This window comes from Miniopterus schreibersii, assembly GCF_964146895.1.
Source record: "Miniopterus schreibersii genome assembly, chromosome: 18".
Lineage (NCBI taxonomy): Eukaryota > Metazoa > Chordata > Mammalia > Chiroptera > Miniopteridae > Miniopterus > Miniopterus schreibersii.
In genome coordinates this window covers 30,799,311-30,820,097 of record NC_138121.1, presented here as the reverse complement: position 1 = coordinate 30,820,097, position 20,787 = coordinate 30,799,311, and the positions used below count along the sequence as shown (strand labels likewise).

The 20,787-nt window shown below is 42.2% G+C and overlaps 2 protein-coding genes across 3 annotated transcripts in view; both read right to left on the bottom strand.

Moving 5' to 3' along the window:
• UBA2 (ubiquitin like modifier activating enzyme 2) overlaps positions 1-6,431 on the bottom strand; it is a 31,725-nt gene extending 25,294 nt beyond the window's left edge. The window contains exons 1-4 of the mRNA XM_081117846.1: positions 6,236-6,431; positions 3,190-3,273; positions 1,912-1,982; positions 556-620 (exon numbers count right to left, since the gene is read on the bottom strand). Coding sequence (XP_080973972.1) covers positions 556-620; positions 1,912-1,982; positions 3,190-3,273; positions 6,236-6,373 — 358 coding nt within the window. The 5' untranslated portion in view covers positions 6,374-6,431. The remainder of the gene's footprint in view (positions 1-555; positions 621-1,911; positions 1,983-3,189; positions 3,274-6,235) is intronic.
• Positions 6,432-10,201: 3,770 nt separating this feature from the next.
• PDCD2L (programmed cell death 2 like) lies at positions 10,202-20,556 on the bottom strand. Of its 2 annotated transcripts, none has more exons than XM_081117853.1 (7): positions 20,431-20,556; positions 20,157-20,320; positions 19,950-20,010; positions 18,388-18,761; positions 17,341-17,451; positions 13,439-13,587; positions 10,202-10,380 (listed from the first exon to the last, which is right to left on the bottom strand). In XM_081117853.1, the coding sequence occupies exons 1-7, from the start codon at positions 20,536-20,538 to the stop codon at positions 10,250-10,252; spliced, it is 1,098 nt and encodes a 365-aa protein (XP_080973979.1). In that variant the 5' UTR covers positions 20,539-20,556; the 3' UTR covers positions 10,202-10,249. The 2 variants fall into 2 exon arrangements, with proteins under 2 accessions (XP_080973979.1, XP_080973980.1); XM_081117854.1 differs by having other exon boundaries at positions 20,157-20,245; positions 20,431-20,553.
• Positions 20,557-20,787: the final 231 nt, after the last annotated feature.

Here is a 20,787-nt window from a genome sequence, read left to right as displayed (position 1 = left end):
TGTACATTTAATAGAATCCAGTCTGATATGCAGCACCAGATAGACTTAAAATAATTCAAGAACATTGGTTCTGTATTAACTTTGGGATCCTACTGCCTCCTTCTCAAAACAGTGGTTTTCAGCCCTGATTGCACTTTAGAATCATCTAGGAAACTCTGAAAAAATATGGCTCCATAAGTCTGACTGAATTGGTATTGGGTAAGATCGGGACATTGATATTTCTTAAATCCCCACATAAATGAGGGAAGTGACAGTGTTTAAGTGCTGGGATAATCTGAATCAAACACCCACACATGCACCCTCTTTATTATTTTAAGTTCTCTTATACAGTAGTCACACCTTTTGGTAGAACAGCAGAATATATGATAGCTAAATTCCAGCCTGGAACTAGTTTTCATTAAAATTACAATCATTTGGCAAGACTTAAGCCTGATCATACTTTCCCTTTAAGTTCTAACTCATAACAAAATATTTTGATTAATACTAAATGTATAAACAGCCTTGTTATGGGGGAAGAAAAATACTTAGAAATTAGAAGTACTAAAATAATCTCACCTCTGTTATCTAAAGCATTCATAACCAATATAAATTGTCGAAAAAATTCCACATTATAGTCGGGGCTACAAAGCAAAACAAAAAAAGGTCAAAAAACAACAACTGGCGTTACACATGATCCTCACAGAATAATACAAGGTAAAAAGCATATTAAGGTAATAGTGCAAAAATAACTGATATAATTAGGGGTCTCTACCATTTACATAGGTTTGACTTTTTCTAAACACAATAAATGAATTTTAAAGAAATTACTTCGCCTTAATCCCTATGAGTGGCTATACATCCTTTTTGGCCAGCTACCTAGGGCACAAGAGCAGGATCTCCAACTAGCAGAAAGATGGCATGACTTCACTAGTCCCACCAGGCCTTCCCTGGGCAGCAATTGCCTGGGAACATACAAAGAACACATTCCCAGGATCTGCCTGGCCTCTAGCTTCACCTCTCATGGTTAGGATCAGGCAGGGTTCAGGCCCCTAGAGTCCCTGCTTTTAGCAGCACTGGGAAAGCAACACAGGGTAAGGAAGTTATAGGGCTATAGGCAGGCTTGTAGAGCAAACATCCAGAGAATAAAAAAGCTAGAGATACAAATTCCCTGAGAAAGTATAAGACTTCTTCTAGTTCCAGACGTCAAATAAGTACTTATTATTTTTAATACCATTTACTTGTGAGCTACATAATAAGAATAATTGAGTCCTGTGCCCCAACACCTTCAAAATGTTCTACTTATTTCTACTAAGATCAGAGCATATATATATATATATATGTACTTATATGTATATACTTTTATATATATATACTTTTACATATATACATACTTTTATATATATATATAAATATATGTGTGTGTGTGTACACACACACACACACACTGCCCAAACTACTGCCCCATCACAATTCCCCATGTTATATTATAGAAGTCACAGTCCTAAAAAATGAATTCTGGGAAAGAAACTTTTAAACTGAAAAAGACCACAGCTGAAATCAATTAGAATAAAAGCAATATATTTAGAAAAATCTGAATCACCACATAAAAGGATTTATCATAGTTTAGAATATATTTTTATTTAAAACAAGACTATAAGATCCTTATATTAAGCTTCCAAATAACTTATTTATTGAAAGTATTAAAATATCCCACCTATCTAAATCACTCAAATCATATATATAAGCTATTATAAGATGCCACTCAACTTACATGGGCAGAAACTATCACATTCTAATTGTTCTAGAAAATCATTTTTAAAAAGCAGAATGACTTCAAGCTTATATATTTGGCTAATAAAAATACCTTATACTTTAAAACTTTAATTAAAAATTCACAACAAACAATTTTGCAACATAATAATTAAAGCATACTTCATGATGCTGTCATGGTAGGCTATGATATTAGCTTTCGGGTAAAACTGCAGTACACTTTCTTTGGCAACCTGGAAAAACAAGCAACACTAAATTACTAATTTACTAAATTAGCATAACATTTCTATCTGTATTTGAAATATACTTATGGTAGACAATACTGTTGTTTCACCTACTTACATAACCTTATTCATATTAAAAACTAAAGAAATATTAAAATATGACAAAATTTCATTAAAATTAGGCCATATATATATACATACTTATAAATAGGAGGGCTGCACCACTCATATATAACTCTACAAGAATGACAAGCTTCAGCAAAAATATAAAATAAAGAAGTGTCTTTCATTCATTCAACAAATATTTACTGAGCATCTTCTATATACCAGGATCTGTATAAGGCACTTGGTGAGTAAAAGTGACATTAATCAAATAACCATCTAGATCAAGGGTGGGGAACCTTTTTTCTGCCCAAGCCATCTGGACATTTATAACATCATCCGAGGGCTATACAAAATTATCAACTTAAAAATTAAGTATGAAAAAAGCTCCTAGATTTACTGAATTTCAAGTCCTGCCTACAGTTACCTTGGCAGGGGCAGGCCTATACGGCCGGCCCAAGGGCCAGACATGCCCCACCCCAATCTAGATAAATTTAACTACAAAGTATGATAAATGATACTCAAAATGTAGAGGTTGTTATGAAGATCTGGTTTGGTCTAAGAGGTTTGGGAGAGTACCCCTAGAGAAAGGAGCCATATGGAGAAAAGCGTGGGAGTGTGCCAAAAGGGCTGGGAAAAAAAGCAAAGGAAAAGATGTTTTAAAAACCCTGAATCAAAATGGAACATTCAAGGAACTAAAGGTCAGGGTGGCTAGAACCTCAAGGGAGGCTAGGCTGTCTCCTATAAAAAGAGACAAAAGCATAAAGCTGTAGCTTCTCTTGCCCCCAAATATAGGAGCAGCCAACCTCTAGGGAATGGAAGAACACAAGGTTTATCCTAACCAAACAATCAGAAATTTAACTAAGAAAGGAACACCATTTACAGGATTTGGTAGAGCACTTCCATTTCCTCTGCAGACCAAAAAAAGAAGAGGGCATCTTTAGTCCTGTACTCCACACATCCTTTTTATTCTTCACACCCCTCAGCTAAAAAGAAGTGGCTTCCCCATACTCTCCTCCTTAGTAGAGTCGAAATTAACGACATCATAAATAGAAGATCCATCAAAGGGTAGAAATATAAATGAATTGAAATGTTATGAGAAATAGAAAGTTACCTGGGCCTTTGATCTTCCAACATGTTTCTTTTGAAACAAAAACTGCCTGTTGAGGTTGCTGACATCAATAGTATCCAGATCAATCTACAAATTCATAAAACTCAGATAAATCACAAATTTTCTGGTATGTTTGAGCAATGTCACTATTCTTAGCAGCGATAACCCAAAACTTTTGATATTTGCTACCTTAGTGGAGAAAATGCTTTTTGACCAATACCAAAATTCTTAAAACAGATATTTAATGCATTAAAAAACAGCAACAATATTTAACTTGAGAGAGAACTTTCTCATCTTGCCTGGTGGCTCAGTGGCTGAGCGTTAACCTATGAACCAGTAGGTCACCATTAGGTTCGAATTCAGGTCAGGGCTCCATCCCCAGTGTGGGGCCTGGAGGAAGCAGCTGATCAATGACTCTCATCACTGATGTTTTTATCTCTTTCCCTTCCTCTCTCTAAAATCAATTAAAACGTATTTTTTTAAAAAGAGAACTTTCTCAAAAAATTTTTTAGAAAGGATGCCTCCCCTTCAACCATCCTGGCAAATATGTTAGTAGCTCAGTTGGTTAGAGCATCACCCCCACACACACAAGTTGTGGGTTCGATCTCAGGTCAGGGTACATACAAGAATCAACCAGTGAGTCCTGGCCCGTGTGCCCAGTGGTTAGAGTATTAGTCAGAGCACTCAATGGTCTCAGGTTGGATTCTGGGTACCTGGGTTGCAGGCTCAGGTTGGGGCGAGTGCAGGAGGCAACCAATCAATGTGTCTCTCTCACATGGATGTTTCACTCTTTCCCTCTCCCCCCTCCCTTCCATTCTCTCTAAAAATCAATGGGAAATATATCCTCGGCTGAGGATTAAAAAAAAAAAAAAAGTCAACCAGTGAATGCATAAATCACTGAAACAACAAATAGATGTTTTTCTCTCTCCCTCTCCTTTCCTCTCTCTCTAAAAATCAACCAATAAATAAAAAGAAAAAATTCCAAGGGGACATGGTTGAAGGGGTCTATGGGGGGAAAGGGGGACACCAGTAATATTTTCAATAAAGATAAATTTTTTAAAAATATATCCTTATTGATTTCAGAGAGAGGAAGGGAGAGAGAGATAGAAACATCAATGATGAGACAGTCATCATTGATCGGCTGCCTCCTGCACCCCCCACCCCCGACTAGAGATCGAGCCCGCAACCCGGGCGTGTGCCCTGGCTGGGAATCGAGCCGCTATCTCCTGGATCCTAGGTCAATGCTCAACCGCTGAGCCATGCCCAGCCGGGCTAAAGATAAAGTTTTTAAGAGAAAGAAAAAAGAAATTCCGTATTGAAAATGCATTATAGCCCTGGCCGGTGTGGCTCAGTGGTGAGAGCATCAGCCCGTGCACTGAAGGGTCTCGGGTTCAATTCCCAGTCAAGAGAAACATCACATTGAGTTTCTCTTTCCTCCACCCTTCCTCCCTTCCACTCTCTCTAAAAATCAATGGAAAAAATACCTTCAGGTAAGGATTAACAACAAAAAAGGCATTATATTTAATTCATCTCTATCAGTCTAGTCTTTCAAATCCACATATTAGATTTAACTGTGCCCTGGTTTTTTTCTTAAATGATACTTGGCAAACAAATTTATTGAATTTTTGCTAATTTCATTAATTCAAAAGTCTTCGCACATACACAATCTCATTTACAATTATTTCCTGAGGGCTGTAAAAAAAAAAAAAATTTCTACACAAGATTTTAAATGTGTCATGTTTTAAGTCTTATCTAATTGCTGCTCATAAATAAATATTAGGAATGGAAATGACCAAAGCCATTTTCAATCCATTTCAACAAATTTATATGCAGAGTAATAAAATGTTCTAATTGTGAGACACATTAATGGTTTTGGTTATAATCTGTGAAAATCATTAAAACATACAATCAACCACCTAAACTATTTATTTTTACTTCCAAAATTTACAAAACTTCTAATACATAAATTTACCACAAAAATTAAACCCAACACAAAGGATCAACATTTATTTCTTGGGTGTCTATTACAAAATGGTTCTTTTAAATAAGTATCAGTTGTTATCAGGTAAGGCACAACCATATTTAGGTTTGTGGTACACAAGTGAATGGAAAGGCAAACCCTATAAAAAGCCAAAGGAAAAATGTTCAAATTGTTCCGCCCAGTCACTCATTTATTAGCTCAGTCAGCCGCCTCTACTTTTTTTTTCATTCCGTGTTTCCACAACATCTTAAAACACCTTTAAACTCATGTCCAATCCCAGGACACACCTCTAATCTCTAAAAAGTTCACTTTAACAGAAATAACTTGATTTAAAATTACTGTAAACGAAGGCAAAAGTTAAGATCCTAACCAACATCTCTGATGAAATAAGCACGTGTATTATCTATGGTAGTAAGAATGACAGTCACGCAGATTGTACCCAGAACCGAAAAGCACCCGCCCCAAAGGAGTCCTGCCACTTGCTTCGTGAACCAAGGTAAATTACTAAACCGCACTGCATCTCGTTTTCCTTTCTACCCGTTAAAAACAAAATGTGATGAAAACAGTGTTTGCAACCTCACGGGGTAGTGAAGATTAAACACGTTAACGCGGGCAAACCCCTCAGGACCGGCGCTCAGTTGGATACTGTTACCGCCACCCTCTGCTCTGGATCATTACTTCTGAGTTAAGGGGAACCTCTGATTTAAACAGTCACAACGGGCACCAGAAACTCAATCACCTCCTGCCTCCCTTTAAAGCTAGGAAATGCTCTAAAGCTAAAAGACACGAGGCCGCTTCTACACCCTGGAGACGCCACAAATTGGCGCTGCCCGGGGGGCGGAGGCCGGCGCGCCGCGGGATGCCCGGAAGACCCGGGCCCGCGGCCTCCTCCGCGTCCCGCGCAGGCCAGAGAGCGGCGAGGCCCGCTCCGTCCCCGCCGAAGGGCTCCCTCTCTTCGGCCGGGACCCCGGAGCCTCTCGGCCCTCCATCGCACCCCAACTCAGGTCCCGACCCCCGGGCCCGGCACCACGGCCCGCCATTCAGCCCGCGCGCACGCCTGGCCCTCACCAGGTCGATGTGGGAGAACCCGGTGAGCACGAGGTTCTTGAGCAGCTCACAGCCGATGCCGCCCGCGCCCACCACCAGCACCCGGCCCCCGGCCACGGCCTCGGCCAGCTCCCGGGGCAGCCCCCGCGACAGAGCCATGGCGGGACGACCACGAGCCGCGACGGAGGCGGAGGCGGGAGAACTGAGCTGCGGCCGGAAGCGGTGGGGGAAGGGCGGGGGAACGGCGGCCCGGCTTCCGCTCCTGCGCACTACGGCCGCCAGTGGGCGTCTGGCGCCGGCCGCTCGCGCCTGGGGAGTGGGCTGCCCTGGCGAGCGCGGCGGCGAGCGGAGGGCGCCTGGCGCCCGGGCCTGCGCGCCTGCTCCGCGCTGCTCCTCACGGGCGGCCGCCAGCCGCTGCCCACCTGAAGAAGCCTAGGGGTCTCCTTGCAGCCTGGGGTTTGAACTGCCAGCCAGCGTCCTTACCGGTTACAAAACAGATGCCCCTCTATGTAAAGCGCTCTTACAAATGAAAAAGACAAAAACCTCACCCGCCAAAAATACATAGGCAAAGGATGTGAACAGGCACTTGTGAAGAAAATGGATAATACGATCAATAAGCAGACTGAAATTTAATCAAAGAAATGCAAAATTGTATTTAAGTTATTTTCACCTTTTGGCCCTGGCAGGGTAGGTTAGTTGGTCAGAGCATCCTCGGGATATGCCAAGGTTGCGGGTTCCATCCCCGCTCAGGGCACAAACAAGAATCAGCCCATGAGTGCATAAGAACAAGCTGATGTTTCTCTCTCTCTCTCTCTCTCCCCCCCCCTCTCTCCCCCCCTCCCCCCTCCCCTTTCCTCTCTGTAAAATAAATTTTAAAAAATTTTAAACCATTAAAAGAATAAAAAATAATTTTTACCTATTAAACCAGCAAAAAGTTGGGAGGGAGTTTGCAGGGACTGGGTGAAAAAGGTGAAGGGATTAAGAAATACAAATTGGTAGTTAACAAAAGTATCATGAGGATGTAAAGTACAGCACAGGGATTATAGTCAATAATATTATAACTATGCATGGACTTATGGGGGGAATTATTTTATAAGGTGTATAAATGCTTGATCACTACGGTGTACACCTGAAACTAATATAATATTGTATATCAACTAATTGAAAAAAAAATTTTTTAAATGGCAAAAAAAAGTATAGCATCTTGTCAAAGAATAAGAAAACAAGCATGGCTAAAGCAAAGGTTTTCTAGAGTATGTTAAAAGCTAAACTTAGCCCGACCAGTGTGGCTCAGCGGTTGAGCATCGACCTAGGATCCAGGCGATCAGGGTTCGATTCCCAGTCAGGGCACATGCCGGGGTTGCAGGCTCAATCAATTACTTTCTCATCATTGATGTTTCTCTCTCTCTCTCCCTCTCCTTTCCTCTCTCTGAAATCAATAAAGATACATAATAAAAAAGAAAATGCTAATTTTAAAATTGAAAAAAATTATTATCCAGCCACTGAAAATAAAGGATAAACCATGTAATGTGACAGAGGTGCTAAATATCACTACAATGGCAATCATAAAACAATATCACACTATACCTTAAATTTACGCAATATTATATGACAAATATATTTAATTAGAAGAAAAAAGGTAAAGATGAAAAACAGAGAAAAATGCTTTTGACTTCTGTGGTCTTTCTCATCAGCTGCTTGGTTCACCAACTACACACCAGACTGATCTGTGAGGAATACTGAGGCTGTTGCCCTGAGGGAGGAGGTGCAGGATGTGTCAGAGTGCCCAGCCGGGGAGGGGGGGGGCACCCCTGCATAGTGGGTTGCTGAGGTTCCTTTCCTACTACTGGGCTGGCTCTCACAAAGACCCCACCCTGGCAGCCAAACCCAGCAGAGGCCCCCACAGGATGCTGAACTTACTTCTCTCTCCAGACACTCAGTAAATGGGAGCCACTTCCTGGGCTTCCCTCCTGCCTCCCTCTTCTTCCCCTGGGCCTTCACTTTTCTTTGTGGATGGGTCTGTGGATGAAAAGTGTAAAATACTTGCCTACTAAATTCAAGTAGGTTATAAATGCAGGAAGTTAAAGCTGAAAGTCCCACTCATACCCTAATCCTACTATCAGGGCCCTTGCTGGCCTTTGTCTTTCTAGATCTAGGTTTTTTACATAGCAATATGCAGTTTTACACTTAAAATGCATTTACATTGGACTTATTTGCACTTTCAGCTTTAATGTATAACCCTACCCTTGTTTACTGTGCCTGATAACCTCTCATAACTGGCTCTCCCATTGCCTCCCAGGATCCTTTGTCTTTAACTGAAGGAAGTATTTAAGATGATGGCTTGGACCATTCCTGGGAGTTACTCAGTTTTCCTGGGTCTCTCCCTTATATAAAGGAGGTATACATGTTATTAAACTTCTTTCTCTTCTGTTAATCTTTTATTACATTGGGGGTGTCACAGCCAAGAACCTAGAAGGAAAAAAAGGAAAATTATTTTTCCACCCCAACAAAACCCAGCATGCCTGAAGCCTCAGTGACCAGACCTTCAGTTTTTACACAGCCAGCCACTTTCTCAGGTGCCCCAGGAGGCAGGATTATGTAGGGTTCTAACCAGACGTCCACTGTCCAGGAAAACCACAGCTCATGATAATGTGGGCCTAATGTGTTATTTATCAGAGTAGCAAACCAAATTGTTTATACCCAGTTTCCTCACCTCTGCAGGCAAAGAGCAGGTCCGTACAAGCTGGAGCAGTTTTCATACTGCTGCCAAAGGGTAGCAGAATGGAAGGGGTTAATAACACGAAGTGAATGGAACTAGGGGAAATTGGAAAAGCGGGTGGCTGGATGGAAGGACAATGTCCAGCGTTCAATAAGGGCCCCCTCCTGTGATGCTGCTGAAGAGACGTCCAAACATGCAGAAAATTTTTATGAGTTAATTTGAGCCAAAGTGACGACAGGAAGCAAAATCTCAACAGGCTGAAAAAAATGTTCCAAAGAATGGCAGTTTTGTAGCTCCTTTTATACAGATTAAAAGGTTGGAGACATAAGGAGGGTTACATGAAATCTACTGGTGGTAAATTACGAGGGTTACATGAAATCTACTGGTGGTAAAATTACGAGGTGGATAAAAGCAAAGCAGGAAATCTCTGGGATTAGATAAAAAGGCAAAATGGAGGAACATATTTTCTTTACATTGGTGGTACAGGAGAGTAAATAACATTTACAGCACAGAGATGGTATGTGGGGAACAAGATAAGGAGGGTTTTGTGGTCTGGACCTCCGGGCAGCAGTTGTGTCTTAAGGGGTCTGGAAAAGCAGATCACTGACATTTCAAAGGTATGTTATCTTAGATGCAAAAAGACAAGACAGGGTTTGCTTAAGGTAAAAAGTGACCTTTGTCAAGGAAGCTACAAGCCTAAAACATGACTACCTGCCATGACCCACATAGGAATTTTTATGTTCAAACCATCCTACGTGGTTACTTTCAGTCTCTGAGTTTGTAAGGCTGCCATGCAGGCCTCCCCTGAGCTTGTCAGGTTTACTATGTGTCCCCTTTTTCATCCACAGTAGGATTGGGTAAGGGCGGGGAGCCTGAGGTGGGGGAACATGGGGCAGGTATAAACAGCTGGTGTCGCAGGGTAGGGGCCTGAAGCAGCTGGAGCAGGCACAGTGGCTTGATCTGACAGCACCTAGAGACTGCAACCGCGTCCAGTGTTATTAGAGGCTGACGGCTGCTCACGGCTCTTCGGTCCTCTCCCTCCTAGAATGCCCAGCAGGCTGCCTGCGCAGGGAACGCCTGCCCTCTGGGCTACAGCGGGGCTGCATTTCCGCTGCAGAGAAAGGCCACTGACCCTGGAAGGGTAGAACAGCCCACAGCCAGGAGGTTCTAAATCTCACTTTAGTCCTAGCACTGTGCCAAAGAGCAAGACAACACTTAAAAACAAGAGTGAATAACTAGTAACAGTCAAAATGAAGTAAAAACACAAATTTGGACATTAAAATTTATTTTAACTTAGATTTAAAAATGGAAATATTCTACTTAAATAATAATTCATCTGGGTCTTCTTGTACAATACAAAATTCTTCCATGGGAGTCTGCTGATTTTGTGGCCAGCAACTCTTCTCACATGTGTAAATTAGAATTGTTCCAAATTCCACAGAAAGACCTGAAAAATATAACATATTCAGGTTTCCAGCAAAGAGCAATTGTCATGAGATACACTCAGTATTTGAGTTTGCTTTGTGGATAGAGTCCAGACTCTGGAGCAAGACTGCTTAGGTTCATATTCCAGCTTTACCACCTTGAGCAAGTGACCTCACCTCTCTGTAATGATAACTGTATTCATCATGAAGATAAGATTGTTATGAGGCGGATTAAATAAACTAAGCCTGGCACATCTTACGTGTCCACTGTCAAAGAGGTTAAGTAATTAGACTGTAATAGAAGGAAAGGAGAAAGATGGCTCAACATCAGGATAAGTGGTGTTGACACAAGGCGTGACTTTAACTTACAAGCTGAAAACTGATTATGTAAAGCAAAAACAGTGCTCACTAACTTTCAGTCACAATACACTCACACTGTTTCCTGTAGTAAGTGACCACTCATGACAAAAAGCAGATTTAACTGGGAAATATACTTTAAAAATAAACAAAAACCTAAACGAATCTTCATTACAACTCTCTAGACTACATGACGTGGAAAATCATTTAAAAAATACATCATGCTAATAGAATGCACTACCTCCAAGAAAGGATTCAGGCAAAAAATAGAAAATAAGCCCTAAGAACTTATAGAAATTTATCAGTGGATGGAGCCATGAAGAATGGTAGCAAGGCCCAGTCGGGCGTGGCTCAGCGGCTGAGCATCAACCTAGGATCTAGGAGATCCTGGTTCGATTCCTGGTGAGGGCACATGCCCAGGTTGCGGGCTCGATCCCCAGTCGGGGGCGTGCAGGAGGCAGCCGATCAATGACTCTCTCATCACTGACGTTTCAACTCTCTCTCCCTCTCCCTTCCTCTCTCTGAAATCAATAAAGATATATTAAAAAAAAAAAAAAAAAAAGAATGGTAGCAAGAAAACATGAGCAACGACAACTCCTGCTAATATCAGAACAGGAAGACAGGACAAGAGGATGAGGTGGGTAACTGGTTTGAAGCAGACAAGGAAAAAAATGTAGGCAGGCATAATGGAAAGAAAACGATCAAAGACAGGCGAAAGGAGGCCAAAATAGGGCTAATCTGGGAGGAAAGACCTGTGTATTTGATATAGTTTCTAACAAGAATGTGCAGCATTTGCAGAGGGCAGGAGAAGGCTGGAGCCTCAGAACTAGTAACCACTGGGATGGGAAAACAGGCAGTGCAAGAAATAAAATACCACCCCGGCAGGTGTTGCACAGTGGTTAGAGCATCTGCCCGCGCACCGATGCATTGAGGGTTTGCTCCCCACTTCCTGGCCAGGGCGCGTGTGGCAGGCAACCAGTCGATGTGTCTCTCTCACATCGATGTCTCTCTTTCTTTCCCCATCCTTCCGTCCCTTCCACTCTCTCTGAAAAGCAACGGAAAAAATATCCTCTGGTGAGGATTAACCAAAAAGAAATAAAATACCAAGTACCTGAGTAGTGTACATGAGGCCTGAGCCCAGAGACCTGTCACAGCTGGGGGGTAAGGGAGGGGTCAGAGAAAGAGGAAACATATGAAGGTCAAAACAGCCCCATTATACATCTAATAGAAAATAACAGAAACCACGAGGAACAGAAAGACAGGTGAAACTTAATTACAGGCAGGAAGGAAAGACTTGAGAGAATCTCTATGAATGCAGAGGCAAAGGAAAAAGATGTTAGCATGGATTTGAGAGGAGAAAGGTGACTAAAGTAACTGGTGCTGCTCCAGTAGAAAACCTACATGCAAGAAGAGATATGCAGAAATTAAAAGAGAAAAATATACTGGTCTGAAAACCCATCTTGTCCCATGATAAAAGGATTATAGAACATTAGGACAGCAAGATGTACCTAGTTTAGTGACTGGACTTCATGAATAAAGAAAATTCTACCAGCATCCTAGCATAAATGTTAGTCACAAGGGGGAAAACAGGCTACTCTCAGACGTCTACAAAGCAACATTCAATGCCAAAAGATATCTATATAAAAGTGAAATAGCCTGGCTGGCGTGGCTCCATGATTGAGCACTGACCTATGAACTAGGAGGTCACTGGTTCAATCCTCGGTCAGGGCAGTGCCCGGGTTTCGTGGACGACCCCTAGTCGGGGGCGTGCAGGAGGCAGACCATTAATGACTCTCTCATTGTTGATGTTTCTATCTCTCTCTCCCTCTCCCTTCCTCTCTCTGAAATCGATAAAGAGATATTAAAAAAAAAAAAAAAGTGAAAGAGCCCTGGCCAGGTAGTTCAGTTGGTAGGGCATCATCCTATGAACCAAAAGGTTGACAGTTCAATTTCTGGTCAGGACATATGCCTGGGTTGGGACTCGATCCTGGGTGAAGGGCATGCACGAGGTAGCCGATCAATGTTTTGATCTCATATCGATGTTTCTCTCTCTCCCCCCTCCCTTCTTCTTTCTCTAAAAATAAATTTAAAAAAAAGTTCCCTCTAGTAACTGACATTAGGAAGGGCTTTACTTCTTACTGCACATATTTCTTCACTGCTTGAATCTTGCTTCACAACACATATTACCTTTATTACAAAAACTTTTTTTTTTTTTTTTTTACTCACTCTAGGATATGTATTTTTTACACAGGACAGAGAGAGAGAAACACTGATGAGAGAGAGTTGCTACCCTTGAGTGCCCCGCCTGGGGATCCTGCAACCTAGGTATGTGCCCTGACTAGAAATCAAACCCCCAACATTTTGGTGTATGGGATGACACTCAAAACAACTGAGCCACCAGGCCAGGGTCTTTTCATTTTTTTCCTAAAAATTTCTAAAAATGAAAACTATAAAATTATGATAAATAATTACAATCAAGTAAAAGCTATTTTTAAAAGAATAATACACTTTTGTTATATTATAATGTGATGAAAATAACTTTAAGGACAGAAAATGGGGTGGCCTTAAATCAACCAAAATGTTATCAGTGTGTTTCAGTTTCCCAAATTTTCTGTAATACACTTATATTTTATTAGTAAACAAAATACAATACCCTTTCATTTTAAAATAATTCCAAATTAGTGCTATAAATTCACAAACTCAAATTAATAAAGGGCTTATTACCTAAATTAGCACTTCTTAGTATGCTGACCAGTGCTGGCATAAGCTGAAACTCAAATGTCCTTTGGGCTCCACAGTGGCTGCAGGCTGGGAGCTCAGTGGCTTCTGATGTAGGACGGATCAAAAACAGTGGTTCTCCACTCCAGGAATACCTAGGGCAAGGAAACAAAAACCACCGAGTCAGGACCAAACAATACCTAAGTCACATTCCAACATCTAAGAGCTCACTTTGCAGACGTTTGTTTCTTTCTTGCACAGAACCAGGCTTGAGGCAGAGAAAGAGAAAATCCAGAGCCTCAAAACACTAGCAGCAAGCCCGTACAGCATGGCAAGATATCTGAAGTCCTATCAATATCTGATTCAAAGTTTGGGGGGAGGCACTAACACCCATGTGGAACTGAATCAAACCAAAAACACAGATCAACTGCAAATTAAATGGATTCAGACGTCCTCGCTATTGGCATGCCCTCCCAAGGAGTAAATATTTATCTACCTTTCTTCAACATACAATTCTGGTACACAATTTTTTCGAAAAGTTATTATAGTCAAAGAAACACAAAAATTTAACCTATAAGGCAAGTCAATACAAGGAGACCCACAGACAAGATGGTGGTATTATCAATGACTTTAAAATACCAAGAATAGCCCTAGGCAGTTTGGCTCAGTGGACAGAATGTCGTCTGCCTGCAGACTGAAGAGTCTTGGGTTCGATTCCAGCCAAGAGCATGTACCTTGGTTACAGGCTCGTTGCAGGCTCCACACATGTGGGAGGCAACCAATCAATGTGTCTCTCTCACATCAATGTGTCTCTCTCTCCCCCTTCCACTCTCTCTGAAAAGCAATGGAAAAAACATCCTCAGGTAAGGATTAAAAAATAGTAATTAAAAAATAAAAATAATAAAATAAAATACCAAGAATCTAGTAGAAAAGGTGAACATGCAATAAACAGATGAGGAATTTAACACCTAAATGGAAACTACAAGAGATTAAAACAGAAATGTGATATCAGAAATAAAAAACTTCATTCAATAAGGAATAATAGTAGACTGGAAACAAACAAAAAAATCTATTTGAGGAAAACAGAAATCTCCAAAATAAAACAAAAAGTGAAAATTTAGCCCAGCTGGTGTGGCTCAGCGGTTGAGCATCGACCTATGATTCAGGCGATCTCGGTTGGATTCCCCGTCAGGGCACATGCCCGGGTTACAGGCTCAATTCCCAGTCGGGGGTGTGCAGGAGGCAGCCGATTGATGACTCTCTCACCATTGATGTTTCTCTCTCTCCCTCCTCCTCCCTTTCTCTCTCTCTCAAATCAATAAACACATTTAAATAATAATAATAAAGAGTATGTGTCCTAAAGGAAGTCAAGGTATGGCGCTGCTCTCACCTCAAACACCATGATGTCCAGCTCACTGAACTGTCCCCACCGCACCACTATGCATTTGGACACCTTTTTCCTTAGTTGGCGATCCCACTGTGACTTTGGAGCACTCTTGCCCTTTAGTGCCTCCAGTAGGGCTCAGGGCCCAAGTCTGTCTCTCCTACATGATGCCTTCCCTGAGGCACCAAGGCACAGCCGCTGTCATCCCTCTTCTGTGTTTTCTGCATACTTGTTCACAGCTCTACTGGACACCTGCCATACCATTAAATGTTGTCTGCCTCCCTGACCAGATTGGGTACTTTTGCAGTCAGCACCAAGGACAGTGGTTGTTGGGCCTCCTCCCACCCCCACCACACAGTCACTCATCCCTTTGACATCCCGGCTCACTGTGGGCAGTGAGTCTCACTGGTGAAGTAGTCCCTCCAATGGGGTGATCTCTAGCTGAGAATCACTGCCATTATTGAGGTGCCATATGCTTAAAAATATGTTTAATCTGAAAATTCTGTTGAAGGTTATCATAATTTGGGCATGTTTCCATGAGGTCATACATTTTATGAGATGTCTAGTTGCTATACTTAATTAAAACAAGGAGAAACAAAATAAACTGGATTTTCATCAATAAAATCAGGATGCAGGAATCAAGAGTAAAGTCTGACTTTGTACTAAGTAGTAACAACTACAGGCAAACAATATATATATCAAGAACTTTTAAACTTCAAACCTTTGATTCTGAATTTCACTTCTAGAACTAGAGTATGGGGATTTCATAAAAAATTCTAAGATTTATGAGGGAGATGTGTGATTTAGCACTAAACTGTGCAAAACTGAAACACTGGATGGGAGCACTTAAATACTCAATGACATATCTATAAGCAAAGTCAAGAAACAAATCAAGAAAATTAATCATCATAACGGGCTAATCTCCCTAAGTTCCTAAAAAAAATCAAAAAGATCAAGAACTTATGGAAAAATGGGTAAAGGATATGACTAGATAGAAATGATAAAAAAACATAAAGATGCCAATAATAAGAAAAAACAAAGTAAAATTATACCGAGATGCCCTTTTCACGAATTGGTAGAACTACAAAAGCATGCAGCTCGCACTATTGGTAAGGTGATGGGAAAACAGGCACTTAACAGACTACCAGTAGGAATCAGAGTCTGATATGTGGCCAGTAGGAATTGAAGTCCTGTGGGAGTCATTTTGGTGCTATCAATGAAAATTACAATTGCATACAGCTTTTGCGTAACTATGCCACTTCAGGGAATGCATCCTACAAATATACTTGCATACACACAGAATATCATAGGTGCAAGACTGTTCATTTGCATAATCTGTAATAGCAAAAGGTTGGAAATAACATTAAATTGCCATTACCAAGAAACACTGACAAGGGACTACTATAAAGCTTTTCTTAAAACAAAATTCTCAATGTACTAAAAAATACAGTACTACTAGATACAGTGTAGAGTTTAAATAAAAAGCAAGGTACAGAATGTGCCTTTCGTGTAAAAAAAAAAAAAGGAAAGCAATATATAATCATTATATTTGCTTATACATGCATAAAGAAACTGTAAGCACACATAGGAAACTAACAACAGTGGTTACCTCAGTAGATTATGGATGGCAAGAAAGAAATCATTATATTTATAAACATATGCATATATGTATGTTTTTATATTTTTGAAACTCAGGAATACATTACCTATTAAAAATTTAAGTTTAAAAAAAAAAAAGCAGAAAAAACATTTTGAAGAATTTTTAATATACAACAAAACCTTCAATACCAATGAATGTTTATTGAAAAAGAAAAATTATTGCCCTGGCTGGTTCGGTCCAATGGTTAGAGCGTAGGCCCGCAGACTGAAGGGTCCCAGGTTGATTCAGGCCAAGGGCATGTACCTCAGTTGCAGGCTCAATTCCCCAGCCCCAACCAGGGGGCATGCAGGAGGCAACCAATCGATGAGTCTCTCTCATATCCATGTTTCTCTCTCCCCCTTCCACTCTCTGAAAAGCAATGGAAAAAAAATACCCTCAGGTGAGAATTAAAAAAAGAATAATTAATATGCTATGATCCCAATTATAGTTTTTAAAAATACACAATACCTACCTGAACACATACATGCATGCAAATGCATAAAAAATAAGTGAATGTAATATACTAAAATCTTAGCCTCACCCGGCTGGTGTGGCTCAGCGGTTGAGCATTGACGTAGGATCCAGGAGATAGCAGTACGATTCCTGGTCAGGGCACATGCCCAGGTTGTGGGCTCAATCCACAGTAGGGGGCGTGCAGGAGGCAGCTGATCAATAACTCTCTCACCATTGACGTTTCTCTCTCTCTCCCTCTCTCCCTTCCTCTCTCTGAAATCAATAAAGATGTATTTAAATTTAAAAAATCTTAGCCTTAGTTTGAGCAATATTGTGGAATTTGGTTTTCTCGTTTTACTTTCCTATGTTTTCCAAATGAACATATGCTACTTTTATAATCAAGAGAAACAATAAAAGAAAATGTACCTTTACCTCAAAATCTGCTCCTGACAAGCAGCAATTCTCTTCATGAATTTGTAAAATATCTTATCTCCACTTTTAATCATGGTCTTCTCATACTTTTCATTACCATCACTAGGAAGACTAAAAAGAGAAGCAGAAAATAGTTTTGAGTGTCTATATCCAGAGAATTACAGTATTTAGAAGAGAAAACAATTTAAATTTTTTTATCAAAGTTAACTTATGCAAACAATTTAAATATCATAAATTTAATACCTTATAATGTACAACAGTAATTCCCTGCCCATCCTTCTCCCAAGCCCTGCTCCCCAGCCATTTTCAATCTGAGATAATTATTTGCAAAGTAAAAAGTCATTATGCCCGTTGACTTTTTCCATTTCTTTCTCCATGAAGGATTATTTTCAAACACCAATATGTCTCAATGCAACCCAGCATTATTCTGAAAAAGCTTATGAATGAAAGAGGTCTGGTAGAGAAGCAGGTTATCTCTCCAAACATCCTGTTGTAATTATATTATAACAGCAAAAATAATCATGCTTACGTCTTTAGAGGGCTTTGGTTTATATAGCCTTTGATAATTTTTTGTTTTAAATATGTTTTTATTGATTTCAGAAAGAAGAAGGGAGAGGCAAGAGAAAGATAGAAACATCAATAATGAGAGTCACTGATTGTCCGCCTCCTGCACACCCCCTACTGGAGATCAAGCTGGAAGCCTTTTGGTGCATGAGATGACGCTCATCCAACTGAGCCACACCAGCCAGGGCACAAATGGCATTTTTCTAACTTACTCGTCTCAGCTACACATTTAGAAACAGAAAACAAAGTTAAAGAGATAGTGAACACATCTTTTGTAAATAGTTGGCATCCCTAGCCTCTGTTTTCAAGCTAACTCAAGGATCTCTGCCTCCCTTTCTCATCCAAAGATTGAAGCACAAAGGTCTTATCCACACAAGTTCTGCCTGAAAAAGTTTCCCCAGGTACTAGGGTAAAAACAAAGGGTATCTCCTGTGGCAGCTTTCTGATCAGTCATCTCTTAACCTCAGCTGCACAAATTCTCACCTTTGGGAAAGCAACTGTTCCACATCAATTCCTTCTCGCTGTTGATAATCTCTGAGAAGACTGTGAGCATGATCTAGACTGACAACGTCTCTGTAATCATCCTCATCTACCACACAGATATAGTGGGGTAGGAACTGCGGCACCACAGAAGGCAAGGCCATCCCTTCCCCAGGAGGCACAGGAAGAGCAGCACCCGGGACAGTATCCTGAAGGCGGAGGTCTTGGAGCTGGGCAGTCCAGTCTATGTCTTTGGCACTGTTAGAATCATTTCCAAAATCCAAGGTAAGCTGTGGTGAAGGCGCCTCCTCATTGTCACTTCCCCAGTCACCTGCACCTTCACACCAATCCTCAGCTGCAAGGCCATTTTCCTGTTTCTGGAAGAATATCCAGTGAATGAGGTCTAAGCACAATTGGGTGACCTCACCTATTCCCTTGGCTTCAGCCACTCATCCCTCCACCTCCCTGAGGGAGGCTTCATACCAGCCACTTGCCCTCTGGCACACTCTGATTCACTTCCTGGACCCCATTTACTCAAAAGCATGTTGGAGGTGGCAAACAGTGTCTTTCCCCCTTAGGGGCAGTATGGCAGATGTAGTACAGTGTCTTCTTCAACCACCTGTTCCAAACTCTTTCAGTTGTGCCTCATGTATTGCAGAATCTGGCAGGAAAGAACTACATTTCCCAGACTCCTTAGCAGTTAGGGGTCCAGATATGATCAGGGGTCTGCTAATCAGGGCCAGTAGAGAGAGAGAGAGAGAGAAAGAGAGAGAGACAAACTTGAGATGCTATGAAGCAAAAGTATGTAGACAGAGGCAGAGCAAGGCTCTGGAGTCAAGTTCTGACAAGGGCAGCTTCCAGGTGACCAGGTGACACCTCAGCTCCCTGACTGCAGCAGAGGTAGCACAGCGGCTCCCTGACAGGCCATTTCTGAGGTGTGGTCCGGGAGGTCGTTCCCGGAGTTGCCTTCTCCAGCCTGTCCAGTAAGTTAGCAAAAACCTAATTTTAAGTCTGTCTCACCTTTAAAAAGTCAAAGCGCTTTTCTATTATCTACAATTGAATGCTGACAAATATAGGCAGACACCACGGTCATCTTTTTATTCCCAGCATTGCTAGTACTTTGCCTGGCACATATTAAGAACTCAGCACATATATAAAGCAACATTTACAGGCAAAGGGAGGCTACCAACTTGCCTGACTTTTGGATTATTAAATTCAGATTTCATCTTATTGAATGAGTTACATATGCAATGCTCTGGATTCAAGTTCTGACATACATATATACCTATCACAGTAAGAATATTTACTAAACACACGTATGTGTTACACACACTCATAGTTTTTCCCAAGCAGAAAAATCAGTAAGCCGTGTGCCTCAAGACCTTAGGCGGATGTTAAAAGAAACAACTAACGAAACCTTAAGGAAATGGCATTTTATGATTCAGAAAAGAGAAAAAAAAAAAATTCCAAAGTACTTCAAAGAAACAGCTTAAAGTTTGTCTAAAACGATACTCTGGAAAATGCCCTCAAATCGCAGCAAATCCTAATTTGCATCACCGCTTTACCTGAGTGCCCGGCGCTTCTTTCTCTCGCATCTGCAGAAACTGGGAGCGGAACACCTTCCAGCTTCAGGGTAAAGATAAACCGCGGTGAGGGCTCACTCCCGGCGGCCGGCCGAATGGCCGGCCCATCGGGGCGCGCCCGGCACGGCCCCCAGCTGCCGCCCACTCGGTATAAAACCCCAGGGGCAGCTCCGGTTCTTCCGCACCTACCTGCGCGCCCCGCCGCCGCACCCGGGGCCGGCGCACGCGAACACGTGCAGAAGCCGGTGAAACGGGGAGCCTTCCAGCGGGCAGTACACCTGCACGACCAAGGCAAGCGGCCGCCTGCAACACTCACACGCCGGCCTCGGCGCTGCTACCGCGGGCAGGGCGTCCTGCGGACGGGGGCGATGCTAGACCCTGACTGTGCCCCGGACCCAGCCCGCTCCCTCACCCCGCAGCCCTCACCAAGCACCCGCCGCCCCGACTCCGGCGCCCATCTCACGGGAAGGCCGCCCAGCTTGCTAGCGGTCCAGGCGCTCGGGCCCGTGGGGCAGCCATGCACCGCCGCGTCGGGAAGTCCAAGCAGTACCGGCTTCCGAACAGCCGCCATGACGACGGCCCCCGCCCCCACGAGAAAGACGAACTACGGCAGCCGAGAGGGCGCGCCCCGCTGCGCACGCGCGCCGGCGAGCAGGCCCCGCCCCCTTACGATCCTTTCCGAGGACCGCGTCCCGAGCCCCGGGGGCCGCTGCTGCTGTCGGCTCTGCTGCTGTCCTGGGCTCAGAATCCGGGGGCTCCAGGCATTTATGTGCCTCCTAATGCACTTCAATAGAAAATACGCACACCCTACTATGAACTA

Bases quoted from the DNA above. Each gene is read 5' to 3' on its own strand.
- PDCD2L (XM_081117853.1), bottom strand. From the start codon at position 20,538: ATGGCGGCTGTTCGGAAGCCGGTACTGCTTGGACTTCCCGACGCGGCG. The intron at 20,321-20,430 runs GTGAGATGGGCG...CCCCGTCCGCAG, and splicing joins GCAAGCTGGGCGGCCTTCCC to GACGCCCTGCCCGCGGTAGC. The intron at 13,588-17,340 runs GTAAAGGTACAT...TCCTTGCCCTAG, and splicing joins TGTCAGGAGCAGATTTTGAG to GTATTCCTGGAGTGGAGAAC.